The sequence below is a fragment of the Botryllus schlosseri genome, chromosome 15 (genome assembly GCF_051294905.1).
Source record: "Botryllus schlosseri isolate E-star chromosome 15, Bs_hap1, whole genome shotgun sequence".
Taxonomy (NCBI): Eukaryota; Metazoa; Chordata; class Ascidiacea; order Stolidobranchia; family Styelidae; genus Botryllus; species Botryllus schlosseri.
Window position 1 is genome coordinate 10,369,778 of NC_137250.1, and position 14,353 is coordinate 10,384,130.

Below are 14,353 nucleotides of genomic sequence, written 5' to 3' on the forward strand. Positions count from 1 at the left end.
AAAATTATTTTCCCACTTTGGTACATGATTTTCCTTCTGCTATTCACAATTTTTGTAAGTAGAATGATATCTAACATTATTGATAAGTCTCGCCATCACTGTTACGTATTCTTAATGGTATCCTCTGCCTCGTAATTACTAGAAATCATATTGTATTTATATCTGGCCCACCCCCTGCCTTACATCATTCCTTTCGTAACATGCCATTACGGTGCCTTTATTTTACCATTTATTCACAGTCCTGGGCAGGATAAGATATCTTTTTGTTATTGAGTGAAGTATAAGCTGCTGAGTTGGGTTTAAATTCCAAATGCCAAATGCAGATAAGAGAACGATTCAAACTTGATAGATCGTAGATTAGACTTGTATTTACTGATTGCATCATTGCAGATTTCATGATATGACTGCAAAGCAAACTAGCATTGGAATCCAAAGTCTAGTTCGTCAGACATCGTTGGCTGAGGACAGCGTCAACAACTTGGTTGCTTTCCTGATTACAAAGCTAAAGCCGTCAGAACGAGCTCTGCTCTCAGTAGGTTTATTTCATCATGTCTTTGCTACAAAAGATAGATGAGTTCTGTAATTCAGGAGTGGTATTTCTGTACTCACCACGAAGCCAAACTGAAAGGTCAGAGATGCCAGGAATGCATGTCTTGTCTATATTTTGCTTCCCTCAACACATTTTGTCAAAGAAATACAGACTCCTTGATCAAATGTGAGTAAAATTTGTCATGGATATGATAGTGAAAATAACTCTCCGATAGAGGAATGCATTTTACTGAATAAAATGTGTCCTTGTGAGTGAAATCCAAGTTGGTAAAAGGCACTGTTCATGTGGCTGTGTATACAAATTGCAGTATTCAGGTGATTACATTATTTTTCAATTAAGCTCAATGTTTAGTTGAATAGTATACTCATATTGAAATGAACCCGGATATATTCGGCTGACACTCGTCAGGGGTAATCATCAGCAACTAGTAGAGAATTGTGATGGGATTGTTGATGTACAATGTTCTTTCCAATTCTCTGCTAGTTACTGACGATAACCCCTGGCGAGTGTCAGCCTAAAATATTCGGGTTCATTTCAATATGAATATACTACTCAACTGTATATTGAAGTTCTGTATCTTCAAGAAGCTCAAGCTCAACTTACTACTTATTCTTGTGCTGAACTAGGTATCAAATTATCACTGGAGAAATTGAAGAAATCGCTCCGAGTAAGTTGAATTGATCTACTGCATACTAATGACAACGAAATTCAGTTTTTCACTTTCAAGGTCAAGAAGTTTGGACAAGATAGCTTCAACAGACAGACTCCTCAAAGCGCAACTTCACCTATACTGAAGACGGACATTGTCCTGGCACTGCCGAATGTTGTGATAAAACCTAGTCTGGAGGACATTCAGCAAAAACTGATCAAGGTATAGCCGAATTGAAAGGCTTCAAATGACTTTGGTGACAATCAGTGTGCATGCCTCCTCTTTCCATTGCCTAGGCCAGGTGGGTCTATGATCTCAAAAACTACTCCTAGTCGTTTCGGCATCTTCCTATCATTCATTGTGTTGCAGTCTTGTGATGTTTTGAAGTGATGAAATTTTATGAATAAACTTGAACTTCAACTTGAACTAAAGTTTCGCATGTTCATATGCCCGAGGGTGGCCTTGAATATCCACTTCTTCTCATTCACAGTAGAGGTTTATATTCAGAGTGGCCATCGACATGGATTACAAACTAAATACACCCAAACAAACTGCTAAATTAGTTGACAGTTGCTAAAATGGTCAAGACATCCCAGTACAAATCACAGCTTCATTGTCGCAAATAACAAACTTGCCACAAATATAGGCAAAATATGGACAGGAGTCCGAAAATAAAGACAAATCTGAGAAATAAGAACAAATATCAGACATCATTCTTCAAAATAAGGACAAATCTGAGAAATAAGGACGGTATGGCAACTGTTATATTCAGGGTTGCTATCGACAAGGACCCAAAAATAAGGACAGTGAAAAAAATAGGTTAGCATTATAAAAGCATTTTTGTTCATGCTCTGTTGAGTTGAAACAGCGGTCTTTGCTATGGACTCCAGGTTAATGTCACAAATGCAGATACTGCAATGTGCGAAACACTCGCCCTTCAAGCTTCGTTTGATGCCTTTGAATTCTATCTCAGAATCGTCATGAATAACGTTTTTACGCTTGCTCATTTTAACTAATCAGATTTAGCCTTACTAGTAGCTAAAACTATAAGTGCAATTAATTTAGATAAATTTATGAATGATTTATAGCTTTACTACTTTTTAACCCAAGTGCCGACTGCACTGCTCCCTTTTTCGCAACGCAATAAATCATGCCTTCCCCACAGCTTATTCTGCTATAGATGAAACAGCAGAAACCTGGTACTGCTGTTTACTGCTAAAATGACGTCCGCTGCGATAGCTTGGTAAAGCGGAAACTGCAATACCACTCACTGTCGCCCTAGCTATCCCACCACTTAAAAGTCAAATCATGTGGTATGTACACCACGGGAGTTCCTTTCATTTATGATGTCATAAAATCTCGATGCGAGTGCATAATTTTCGAATATTATGCAACAGGGACTCCAGGCAAAAACAATTGAAGTTCTGTAGTTGTTGAAAACAAGGACATTTCTTAAAAATAAGGACAGTTCAGTTTTCTAAAACCTGGCCTCTCAAAATAAGGACAAGTTTTAGAAAGTAAGGACAGTATGGCAACCCTTGTTATATTCCTCTTTCCGCTCGAGTATGATCAATGAACACTTTGACCGCGCCTTCACTTGTATGTCATTTAGATCGTCCACACGGTAATCAATTGCTGCGAGAAGCTCCCGCAATGGCAGCAAATGGTTAATGCTCAACGGGAGGCAGAATTATCACAAGGCGACGAATCTCCGTCTCCAATCAAGCCATTGCATAGGGTACCGACACTTTATTGCTTTTGTCGTTTCGTAAGTGTGATATATCAACCTTTAATCAGATACTGGCTGATCACAAGGAGATATTGAAGCTGTCGTCGCATTTGTCTTCCATTGTCAATTCCATCAAGTTGGAATGCGGCAAAGTGCTGGAGAAGCTGTCGGAAGAAGGAGACTTCTCAGAAATATGGGCTAAAGACGCCGACACAAAATTGAGCGATTTCCTGAAGGACACGCCGTCATTGTCTGAATATCAAGAGCAAATCCGATACTTCTTTGTAAGTTAGCGCATCGCACGTAGAATTTGGTCGGTTAGGATTCAAAACCGACTTTTTTGCACATTTATGCGATTTTACAAAACTTTGGCCAATGTATAGAAGTGCATATTAATTAATCGTTCCGGTAATCTAGAATTATTAATGGAAAAGTCACATAATTTCGGTTCTACGGTTTAACATTGAGCCAAATTTGTTAAGCATCGAGCCGCAAAATATGGACTCCTGTGCGGTTAGGGTTTGGTTTGCCAATTCTAAACCAACAAACAACAAGTTACAAAACAAAATATAACTGAGAACATGAATTCTTTTATTTGGATATGTACTGAGGGTCGTGCTTAGTAGTGATAATGATTTTCTTTGTCTTGAATTGAAAGAGACAGGCCTTATGACTCATTATGACATATATACAGTGTCTGCGACACCTTTATTCTCCATAATCGTGTCCTACGATAAAAATGTACATTTTTGGTTTAGAAATTTGAAGAGAAGATATCCATGATCCAGGATCACTACATCGAAGGACCTATTTTGTTCTCCACCGTAAACCTGAAGCTAGCTTTAAAAACTGAATGCAAAGCGGCTATGGTCTCGTTTGGCAGAGCTCTCAACATCAAATGCGGCCAGCTGATGGATGTAATGAAGTTTAGTGTTGTTGTCACGAATGTCAATGAATTTTCTTTATATTTTCAATACGTCAGGAAATATTCGAATTTGTCGAGACGATTGGCAAAAGACTGGCGCGGCCTTTGGAAGATCTCGACGATGTCCGGCATACAATGACGGCCCTCGAAGAGTTGAGACGCGAAGAAATCAGAATTGATTCCACGATTGGACCTGTTGAAGAAGCTTACGGATTGTTAAACAAGTCGGTGTTTATTCAGCGCATTTGCTGTACTAAAAATCGCTACCTGTGTGCAAAACACATTTCCGAGAGAAATGAATGCATCTTATACTGGAACTGTTTTCCAATTTTCATTTTTAAGTAGCAATACTAAAGCAAATCTGTTCTGTTCACTTCCATACTTCACGAACTAGCCTATATCTACTTGATTTAGGCTTTTATTTTACTTCAATTATTCTTTCAATCACACGGTGTATTTGACTGCCCTGTTGCTTGGTAAATCGATGAAAAGACTGATAATTTTGCTTCAGATACGAATTGAGCTTCGACGATGGCAACTCTGAGCATGTGGATAGTCTCGGATATGCATGGAAGACAGTGCTGGGTCAAGCGAGAGAGGCGCAAGATCTGTTGATCACAGTTCAGCCGAAGTTCAGAACCAACCTCACTCAATCTGTGGAGAAATTTATCCACGACACCAACTCGTACGCCGACAACTACAAAGAAAAGTATGTCGCTTCTGATTAGTCTGATTTCAATTGGTGTTAGTAGCATTGGTACTCCGTTTGTAGTTCTGTGCATTGCTGTGATGTGATATGTTAAAGATTTTCGAATGTTCTGCATTGAGACATACAATTGCGACTTATGACAATTATATGTCCAAATTATAGGTCGGACGACAGGCTTGCAAAATGAGCATGCAGGTCTTGAATAGACTCCATATGGTAGGCTTACCATATTTTGGAAATCTAAAAAGAGGACACTTTTTCAGAAATTTGCAACCTGCAAAACCGGAGTAGAATACTCATACCGGTGAATTTTTTCCACTTTGCGATCGGTTGACTAAAAAAAAAAAAAAAAAAAAAGGTCATCTTTTCGCTCAGAGCTAAAATCACCGTTTTTCACTCCGAAATTCTCGCCGGAGCGTCACTTCTGTGCTAATTTGCGGCATATCACTCGCAATTTGCTCTAAATCTGACCGAAATTTTCAAAAAAGAGGACAAAATCTAAAAAAAGAGGACAAAAGGGCGTCCTCCGAGCACACTTTCAAAAAAGTCAAAAAAGAGGACAAATCCTCTTAAAAGAGGAGGTATGGTAAGCCTACCATATGGATTCTTATATAAGTACTATTATGAGACAATGGTTTTTGATAGTGGCACATGGTTCCCCAAAAGTTTTAGTAGTGCCTCTACTAGCACTGAAAAAGTTACTTTGACTAGTCAATGTTTCTAAAATGAAAAATAATCCATTTTCAGCTTCTTTTCATAGCTCCTCCATCATCATTTTTATGAGTTAACTTTTAGTGATCATAAAACGTGTAAATTTGGCAATTTTTGTTCCAGTATATTACAACCGTACAATTTTTGTAGAGTTTCATTTCAGTTTTGTGTGACTTGATAGAAATTGAAATATACGCCATTCTGATAGCATGTCTATACTTGACTGCTATGGTCCAAGCATTGGTATGAATAACTGTTGGTTTTCTCCAGTGGACCAAACGTTGTGGGTATTGCGCCACAAGAAGCAAGCGATCGCTTAGCAGTATTTCAAGGACAATTCGACGAACTGTGGAGAAAATACCAGACGTATTCCGCCGGGGAAGAATTGTTCGGACTCACCGTGACAGAATATCCTTCGCTTCATAAAATCAAAAAGGAACTCAACATGCTGTCGAAGCTATACTCACTTTACGATACTGTAAGTATCACCCATAACTGTGTTTTGTAGGTGTAAGAAGTAGTAACGCCGTAAATGGTGTACTTGCAGGTCAACAAAAGTGTGGACGGATACTATGACATTATGTGGCAAGAGCTGGACATTGAAAGCGTCAACACCGAGCTGGTGGAGTTCCAGAACAAATGCAGGAAACTCCCGAAGGGATTGAAGGAATGGCCGGCTTTCAATGACTTGAAGAAGAAAATCGACGATTTCAACGAGTGCTGTCCGCTGTTAGAAATGATGGCGAACAAGGTAGAATTAGGTTTAATTGCTACACAGATTACGTATTTTTATTTTATTTGAAGAGTTGCTTTCGTGTTTAATGATTTTTTGTTTTGTCACTATTAAAGGTATGTATTATTGGTAGGTTAGTATTGGAGAAAGTTCTGATAAAATCAATTGTGTTTCATAATTACAGTACAAGTCCCCAATTCATGATTGAATTAACCCTTTCTAAGGACATGATACAATGGAGATTACATATCCCATGATTGCCATAAACACAGTCGCAGCACAATGCATCATGTTAACAAAAAGGAATATGCTATCGCCATTAAAAGAGTTTATAAGAACAATGCAATGTCTATTTGCAAAATTTTTGAGTCATACCTTATCGGTGATGCGGCAAATACTAGGTTTGAAATAATCTCGTATCTGACAATTATTATGGTAACTATATTCTTATTTTGATGATATTGTCAAATCTATTACCAAGACTGGATTTGAAATAGTTACATTTCTACAAAGTAGATGTCAGAGTTGGATAATGATTCGGTTGAGATCAAGCATTCTAGTTGATCACGGACACGGCCTAATCTTTTCCCCGAATTTGGATTCACCCGATCACAGTTCTTATGACTTGTCGTTCAGTCGATGAAATCCAGACATTGGGAAAGAATCGCGAGTCTTACCGGACACACTTTCGATATCGAATCCGATAACTTTCTCCTGCGAAATATCATGGAAGCACCGATTCTAAAGCACAAAGAAGATATTGAAGTAGGAACCTCGTTGCATTTGAACTGCCATCGAAATGCCGTAATATTCGTACACGTGTCTACAGGACATATGTATATCAGCGACAAAGGAGAAGGATATCGAAGCGAAATTGAAGACGACAGTCGCAGAGTGGGAAGGCCACATATTCACGTTTGCCACCTTCAAGAGCAGAGGGGAGCTACTTCTCAAAAACCAAGACATTCAAGAGATTGTGGCGCTACTTGAAGACAGCTTGATGGTGCTTGCTTCGCTAATGAGCAATAGGTCGGTGAAAACTTGATGTTAGCAGCTACTTGAGATTGCTTGAAGAGGTTAAGCTGCGTGGAAGGTATTTGTTTTGTGATTTGAGTCATGATTACCAATAGACATTGAATTGATGCTTCAATTTAACATATTGTCGTTGCTCTCGACTGTTTTTGCAACTGTGTGATGCCCTACACATTTTGTCACAAAATAGATAACAAAATAATAAATACCTCTACACACCATCCTGAAATGTATCACTTATGATAATTTCCATCAATCATTTAAATTATCTCTGATCTGATGCTTAGGTCTACCGGAATGTTTGATGCAATTTTTGTTGCCAATTCCTTTCGTGGTTTTCCTCATACTTCTTGACAGCCTTGTTTTACATCCTGTCAGATGCATATCCAGCTATATACCAAATGATGAATTATTGCTACAAATAATCCAAATTTCTGATCATATAATCTAGATTGTTACTTGATCCTTGTTAGCTATGTATAAAACATGTTGCTGTCAATATTAATAACTAACAAAGTCGTTTATTTTAGATACAATGTACCTTTCAAAACGCAAATTCAACTCTGGGTGAACAAGTTATCTGGCACTGCGGAAATTATCGAGCAATGGGTTACTGTACAAAATCTTTGGATATATCTGGAAGCCGTGTTCGTCGGTGGCGATATCGCCAAGCAATTACCACAAGTAAGTAACATTTTCATTACAACACCTAGTGCTGTAATCACAACTTGTTTCGGTGCACTGCCTTCAATTCTCAGGAAGCAAAAAGGTTCTCCAACATCGACAAATCTTGGCAGAAAATAATGCAACGCGCCCATGAAACCACAAACGTCGTGCAATGTTGCGTAGGGGATGAAATGCTATCTCAGCTTTTACCGCACTTGCTGGAACAACTGGAAATATGCCAGAAATCTTTGACTGGTAGGATCGATTGAAAACTTGTCCACAATTCTTATCTTATTGAATCTGAATCTTGAAGGTTACTTGGAAAAGAAGCGATTGGTGTTTCCCAGGTTTTTCTTTGTGTCTGATCCAGCACTTTTGGAGATTCTAGGCCAAGCCAGTAACTCGCACAGCATTCAGGTTAGATTCAACGTCGGTGCATATCCGTACACAGATTGTGTGAGATTACCGTTATTCGTTAGGCTCACTTGCTTGGCATTTTTGATAACGTATGTACCGTGACGTTCAACGAAAAAGATTACGATAAGATGATCGGCATCAACTCTCGGGAAGGAGAACACATCGATTTGGAAAAAGCCGTAATGGCGCAGGTTTGATTACACAGATAATGTCAATAATACGTCCGTCGTGAGAGCCTAGCAAAAGTAAGGCGATCATATTTTGCTCACAGCTTACTTGCTTTGTGACAAATGCAAATTTGGACTTTTTCCTCCAATCTAGGGGAACGTTGAAATTTGGCTGGGCGCTCTACTACAGGAAGTGAAGCGTAGCATCCATTGCATTATCCGACAAGCGTTTTTCGCAATCGAAGATACGGCTTTCAAGATGCTCGAATTCCAGGTATTATCGTATAAAATATACAAATATGTATTTGAATATTACTATTTTTCTCTTTTCGACATTCCGTATATGTGAAGTTAATGGCAGCCACATTAGATTGATAGCTGCAATCGTTCCTCACATTTATATTTCAGAACCTATTTGCGGCACAAATCGGCCTGCTCGGTATTCAAATGATCTGGACTCGAGACAGCGAAAAGGCATTGAAAAATGCGAAGTCAGATAAGAAGGTATACACTAAATAGTTTAGGAAAAGACAAGAAGCAGTATCCAGACACGTTATGTATATCTTCAGGTCATGCAAGCTACAAATCAATATTTTCTGGACATGCTGAACGAATTGATCCAAGTCACAACCACAGAGTTGACCAAGATGGATCGTGTGAAGTTTGAGACTCTTGTCACGATTCATGTGCATCAACGTGACATCTTTGATGACTTGGTAAGCTTCAGTGTTCATTTTCATTGCCCATGAATGAAATGACATTATATCATAGATAGAACTTTCCTTATACAATTGAATAGTATATTCATATTGAAATGGACCCAAATATTTTCGGCTGACACTCGTCAGGGGTAATCGTCAGCAATTACGACGAGTGTCAGCCGAAAATATTCGGGTTCATTTCAATATGAATATACTATTGAATTGTATATTGAAGTTCTGTACCTCCAAGAAGCTCTTCAAATAGAACGTTCAATAAAATGATTGCATCTGTTTTTGTTTTGCACACTCAAAAATATTCCATTACAACAAAATGGGTTAAATCATACAAATCATACACTTATGCAGTTCAGTAAAGTGGTGCTGAGTCAGTAATGCAAGACCACTCCAATAATATTATTTTTGCAGGTTAGAATGCATGTGAAATCTCCGCTAGACTTCGAATGGCTGAAACAATCCAGATTCTATTTTCAAGAAGATGTCGACAAATGCATTGTGTCTATCACCGACGTGGATCACAGCTATCAAAATGAATATCTTGGGTGTACTGACCGTTTGGTGATCACTCCTCTTACTGACAGGTAACTTGCAAATTTGTATAGGGCTCTTCATTTGCCTCATTCACTGTGCTAATTAATTTATGAATGCAGATGCTATATCACTTTGGCGCAAGCGCTCGGAATGAGTTTGGGAGGAGCGCCGGCCGGTCCTGCGGGTACTGGAAAAACCGAGACCACCAAAGACATGGGAAAATGTCTTGGGAAATACGTAGTTGTTTTCAATTGCTCGGATCAAATGGATTATAGGGGGCTGGGAAGGATATACAAGGGTAATGTAATATGGATGTTGGACATCCCAAAAATAATGCAACGACTGGATATCAATGGAAGATTACTGTTTAATTCTCCCCAATGTCTACTTTGGATGAATTTTCGTAAAATAGAACGATCCATGATACCTTTTTCTCACTTTAGGATATTTAACACTGGAAATTGGACATCCCAAATGTAGTTTAATGACTTGATATCGACAGGAGGTTACTATCCAAGTCTCCTGGAAGTCTAGTTTGAATGAATTTATGTAACATAGAATAATCTATGATGGTGGGGCACTCCAAGTTTTCTCCAAACAATACAAAAAGATGATGATGATAACACGAATGATTGACTTGTGTAATTTTCAACTGCCTTGCAAACACCCCTTATTAACAGGATTGGCTCAATCTGGATCTTGGGGATGCTTCGACGAATTCAACCGTATCGAACTCCCTGTACTTTCCGTGGCTGCTCAACAAATTTCCATTGTGCTTGTTGCAAAGAAGGAAAGGAAAAAGGAATTTATCTTCACAGATGGCGATGTTGTCTCTCTTAATCCCGAATTCGGACTGTTTTTGACCATGGTGAGTTCAAATTAACTCAAAAAGTCACCATTGTGACAAATATCGATACAATTCAGAATCCAGGATATGCCGGACGGCAAGAGCTGCCCGAGAATCTGAAGATTAATTTCCGGCTCGTGGCCATGATGGTGCCGGATCGCCAGATCATTATGAGGGTGAAGCTGGCCGCGTGCGGCTTTGTGGAGAACATTCAGTTGTCCAGGAAATTTTACACTCTCTACAAGCTTTGCGAGGAGCAGCTCACAAAGCAGGTGGGAGATTGTTAGCATTATATATGGTGCTGCTTTTACTTTAACATCAATCATGGATGTTGGGAGTTTAATTACAATGGACAGTTTAACTCAAATCAATTGCCATAGTTCCGTGTCAAGACACTTGAAATTGAGGTGTGCATGACAGGAATAATGCAAAACTCGGCGATAGGTTATGATTTTGCATCTTGTTGCACATCTGAGAGAAATCTTTACTGAATGAAAGAAAAAAGTTCAATTGGCTGGAGAAAAGTACAGATTCATCATCTGAAATTTCATTAGGCTATTTATTCTACTTGAGTACGGTAACATATATGTCGGCAGCTAGTTCGACTCTACCATAAACTATTTCCTTATTCTTTTTTAGTTGCATCAATGCCGACAACTATCTCAGGCCTATTCGGCTCAAATTGTGACTGCTTGGAAATTGAAGTCTTTGCCATCTTTCATGAAAACATACATCTCATTGTGAAATTTTGTACAATTCAACTTCTTTACATGTGACTTGAAAAGTAATATTGCAATCGAGACTACAGTCTTGCAGTATTGGAATAATGATGCTATATCATACTTTTCCAAATGGGTTTTGATTTTAATTTTTGTTTGCTTGTTATTTTGCCATTAACTCTTAAAAATGGGCACATAAAATAGGCTTACCATATCTTGAGATCTGCAAAGAAGGGCACTTTTCACAGGCTGAAAAAGTTACTATAGTGGACTAGTTAATGGGTGATTATGGAATATTTATACAGCTAGTTATCAATGTTGACTAAAAATTAAAGGTCATTTTTCAGATCTGACTCCCGAAATATCAAAATTTCATGTCTTTCGCAGTCTTTTTGGGCATTTTAGGCTAAAAAGGAGGATAAGTTGTCAAAAATGAGGTCGTTTGGGCCAATGGACATTTCTTCAAAAAGTAGAACATATCCTCCTAAAGGAGGACGTATGGTAACCCTACATAAAAAGTCTTTCGAGATAAATTATGCGGTGTATTGCAACGAATGTAGTTCTTGAAGCAATATTTAAGTTGAGTACCACCAGTCACCTAAGAAAAATAATATCTGCTGCAGCAATATAATTGGAACTCATGCCGAACACAGATCACATCATTTTCGTGACATATATCATTCGTTTCATACTAGGTGCATTACGATTTTGGATTGCGTAACATCCTATCGGTCTTGCGTACGTTGGGTGCGAACAAGCGTGCCAATCCGGAAGATTCGGAGATGACGATAGTGATGCGCATTTTGAGAGATATGAACCTGTCAAAACTGGTCGACGAAGACGAACCCTTGTTTTTGTCGCTGATCAACGATCTCTTTCCGGGGATCATTCTGGACAAAGTCGGATACCCAAAAGTGGAGTCGGCAATCATGCATCAAGTACGTGTTTAAACTTGATGATCAATGATTTAGTAATTGATTGTGCTATTGTGATTATTATTCTGCTTTTTAGTCAGTGATAGACCATATTTAGTCAAACTGACATGCCGGTAATGCTATTGATGTTGGGGTATAGAAGAATATCGGCCTATTTTATGAGACTCTTGCCTCTCTTTATGATAGTTGGATACCATATATAAGTTGAGTAATTAGTTGCGGGTAGATTATAAATTGCATAGTTGATCCCTTGAATCCCACGAAAATCTGGACGAATATTGATGCCTACACAGTACTATTGGTCACAAACACTGAACAAGCACTAAACACTAAACTGGATATCAAATACATGCGTTTACTGTATTTTATGTTATTATTCTGCGACTTCTACGTATTTCGATTGTTAATTTGGAGGTTGCACAATGTACAATGTACAACACGGTTTACACATTTATACATTTACACATGCATTTCATACCCTATTCATTTCAACCTATATATTATGCTGATTTCTGGTTGACTGCAGGCGGCTACAATATTAACAAGTACCGGTACCGATAATTTTTATCGCATGACTTCGCTACACAATGGGCTTAGATTTTATGCGCTGTTGTTCCAGGTTGAAGCCTGTGGTCATGTTTTCCACCCGCCTTGGGTTCTAAAATTGATTCAACTCTACGAAACCCAAAGGGTCAGGCATGGTATGATGACATTGGGTCCGAGTGGGTCGGGTAAGACAACTTGCATTCACATTTTGATGAAAGCGATGACCGAATGTGGCAGGTAAGAGTTATAAAAAGAGGTTTTTTCATTAATTCCATTTCCCTGTGGTTTTGAAGTCCACACAAGGAGATGAGGATGAATCCGAAAGCCATTACCGCTTCTCAAATGTTTGGATTACTTGACGTCGCAACTAACGATTGGACCGATGGTATTTTCAGTACTTTGTGGCGAAGAACACATAAGACTAAGAAGGTAAAATCACAACACACAAAATTAGGACCATGCACCAAAATGCACAAATCGCAAACCAATGGTAGTGTGGTAATTGACTAGTCTTTTACAGAGGTGGTCACTGGTCAGTAATGAAGTACTTTTGCCGGTTTCAGTTTACCTGTGTAGACTTTGCCTCACTTGCACTATTTACTTAAGTGGTTATGTTTTTGGTCTACTTCCAATTTTACTTATTAGTTTTCGACAAAACTACGCCTGTAAAATTCATCGTTTCAACTTCATTTCACTGCAATTTCAAATTTTAGGAGTATTGTCGAGTTGATAAAGTCAAAACATTATGGTGCTCTCGAAGTATAGCCTCAACAATTGTGTTCACTTTTGGGTAGATGTGGTATTTTCTAACTTACAATTCATTCATTTATTCAATCGTTTTATTTTATTATCCACGATTTTGAAATGCTACAAAGGTGGGGAAAGCAAATGCTTAACGAAGCCCATCAAACTGGGTTTTCAGGGAGAAAACGTTTGGCTGGTTCTGGATGGACCTGTGGACGCAATCTGGATCGAAAATCTCAATTCTGTGCTGGATGACAATAAAACTCTCACATTAGCTAATGGGGATCGAATACCGATGGCGCCAAATTGCAAGATCATATTCGAACCACACAACATCGACAATGCGTCACCCGCAACTGTATCTCGAAATGGTCTTGGAATAAACATAGGCCTGAAAATACTTGGATATTTCCCTAAATGGTCAATATTTCATGGTAGGTATGGTGTATATGAGCTCTTCAATCATGGATTGGGAACCTATGACAAAGGCTTGGCTGAAAGATAAACCACCTGTGATGAGCGAGGTGCTTCTACCTGCGTTTGAGTCTGTTTTTCCGCGTATGTAGAATGCATACACAAAGGTTCGATTGAATTGACGGATTAATGACACTTGGTTTTTAACAGCGCTGTATCGGTTTGTGACAAATATGCTTGCGCCGAAAATGGATCTGTTGGAATGCATGTACGTTCAACAAGCGTTTAAACTCATCACTGGACTTTTGCCGGACAGCGAAGACGGAAATAAAAACATGAAAAAGTCATATCTAGAAAGGTAGTTGCATATGAATCTGCTCTTTGGACCAAATACTTACCTTGCTGTAACTTATAAACTTTAGTCAAGCCCAACCGAGCGAGGTAGTGTAATGGTTATGCGTCCGGCTTCTCGAGCGGTAGGTCGTGGGTTCGATCCCCGGCCGGGTCATACCAAAGACTCAAAAAATGGTATCCGCAGCTATCCTGCTAGGCGCTAAGCAATCACGGATAGCATGGAGGAGAAAAAAAACGGGGGCGCAGACTAGATGAC

General features: G+C 38.8%; 2 protein-coding genes across 2 annotated transcripts in view; one reads left to right on the forward strand and one right to left on the reverse strand.

The window, feature by feature from the left end:
• LOC145457722 (THAP domain-containing protein 1-like) overlaps positions 1–14,353 on the reverse strand; it is a 474,772-nt gene that overhangs the window by 303,766 nt on the left and 156,653 nt on the right. The gene's annotated exons all lie outside the window — the stretch shown is intronic.
• LOC145457738 (dynein axonemal heavy chain 5-like) overlaps positions 1–14,353 on the forward strand; it is a 57,718-nt gene that overhangs the window by 12,218 nt on the left and 31,147 nt on the right. The window contains exons 19-48 of the mRNA XM_080336015.1: positions 391–532; positions 589–715; positions 1,177–1,217; positions 1,278–1,421; positions 2,812–2,937; positions 2,997–3,212; positions 3,687–3,845; positions 3,911–4,077; positions 4,365–4,562; positions 5,544–5,751; positions 5,821–6,024; positions 6,643–6,771; positions 6,836–7,035; positions 7,569–7,722; positions 7,797–7,959; positions 8,018–8,121; positions 8,184–8,312; positions 8,443–8,562; positions 8,697–8,792; positions 8,858–9,004; positions 9,416–9,588; positions 9,658–9,836; positions 10,219–10,406; positions 10,463–10,657; positions 11,800–12,042; positions 12,659–12,822; positions 12,879–13,014; positions 13,508–13,700; positions 13,768–13,887; positions 13,954–14,101. Of these exons, the coding sequence (XP_080192141.1) occupies positions 391–532; positions 589–715; positions 1,177–1,217; positions 1,278–1,421; positions 2,812–2,937; positions 2,997–3,212; positions 3,687–3,845; positions 3,911–4,077; positions 4,365–4,562; positions 5,544–5,751; positions 5,821–6,024; positions 6,643–6,771; positions 6,836–7,035; positions 7,569–7,722; positions 7,797–7,959; positions 8,018–8,121; positions 8,184–8,312; positions 8,443–8,562; positions 8,697–8,792; positions 8,858–9,004; positions 9,416–9,588; positions 9,658–9,836; positions 10,219–10,406; positions 10,463–10,657; positions 11,800–12,042; positions 12,659–12,822; positions 12,879–13,014; positions 13,508–13,700; positions 13,768–13,887; positions 13,954–14,101 (4,713 nt within the window). The remainder of the gene's footprint in view (positions 1–390; positions 533–588; positions 716–1,176; positions 1,218–1,277; positions 1,422–2,811; positions 2,938–2,996; positions 3,213–3,686; positions 3,846–3,910; positions 4,078–4,364; positions 4,563–5,543; positions 5,752–5,820; positions 6,025–6,642; positions 6,772–6,835; positions 7,036–7,568; positions 7,723–7,796; positions 7,960–8,017; positions 8,122–8,183; positions 8,313–8,442; positions 8,563–8,696; positions 8,793–8,857; positions 9,005–9,415; positions 9,589–9,657; positions 9,837–10,218; positions 10,407–10,462; positions 10,658–11,799; positions 12,043–12,658; positions 12,823–12,878; positions 13,015–13,507; positions 13,701–13,767; positions 13,888–13,953; positions 14,102–14,353) is intronic.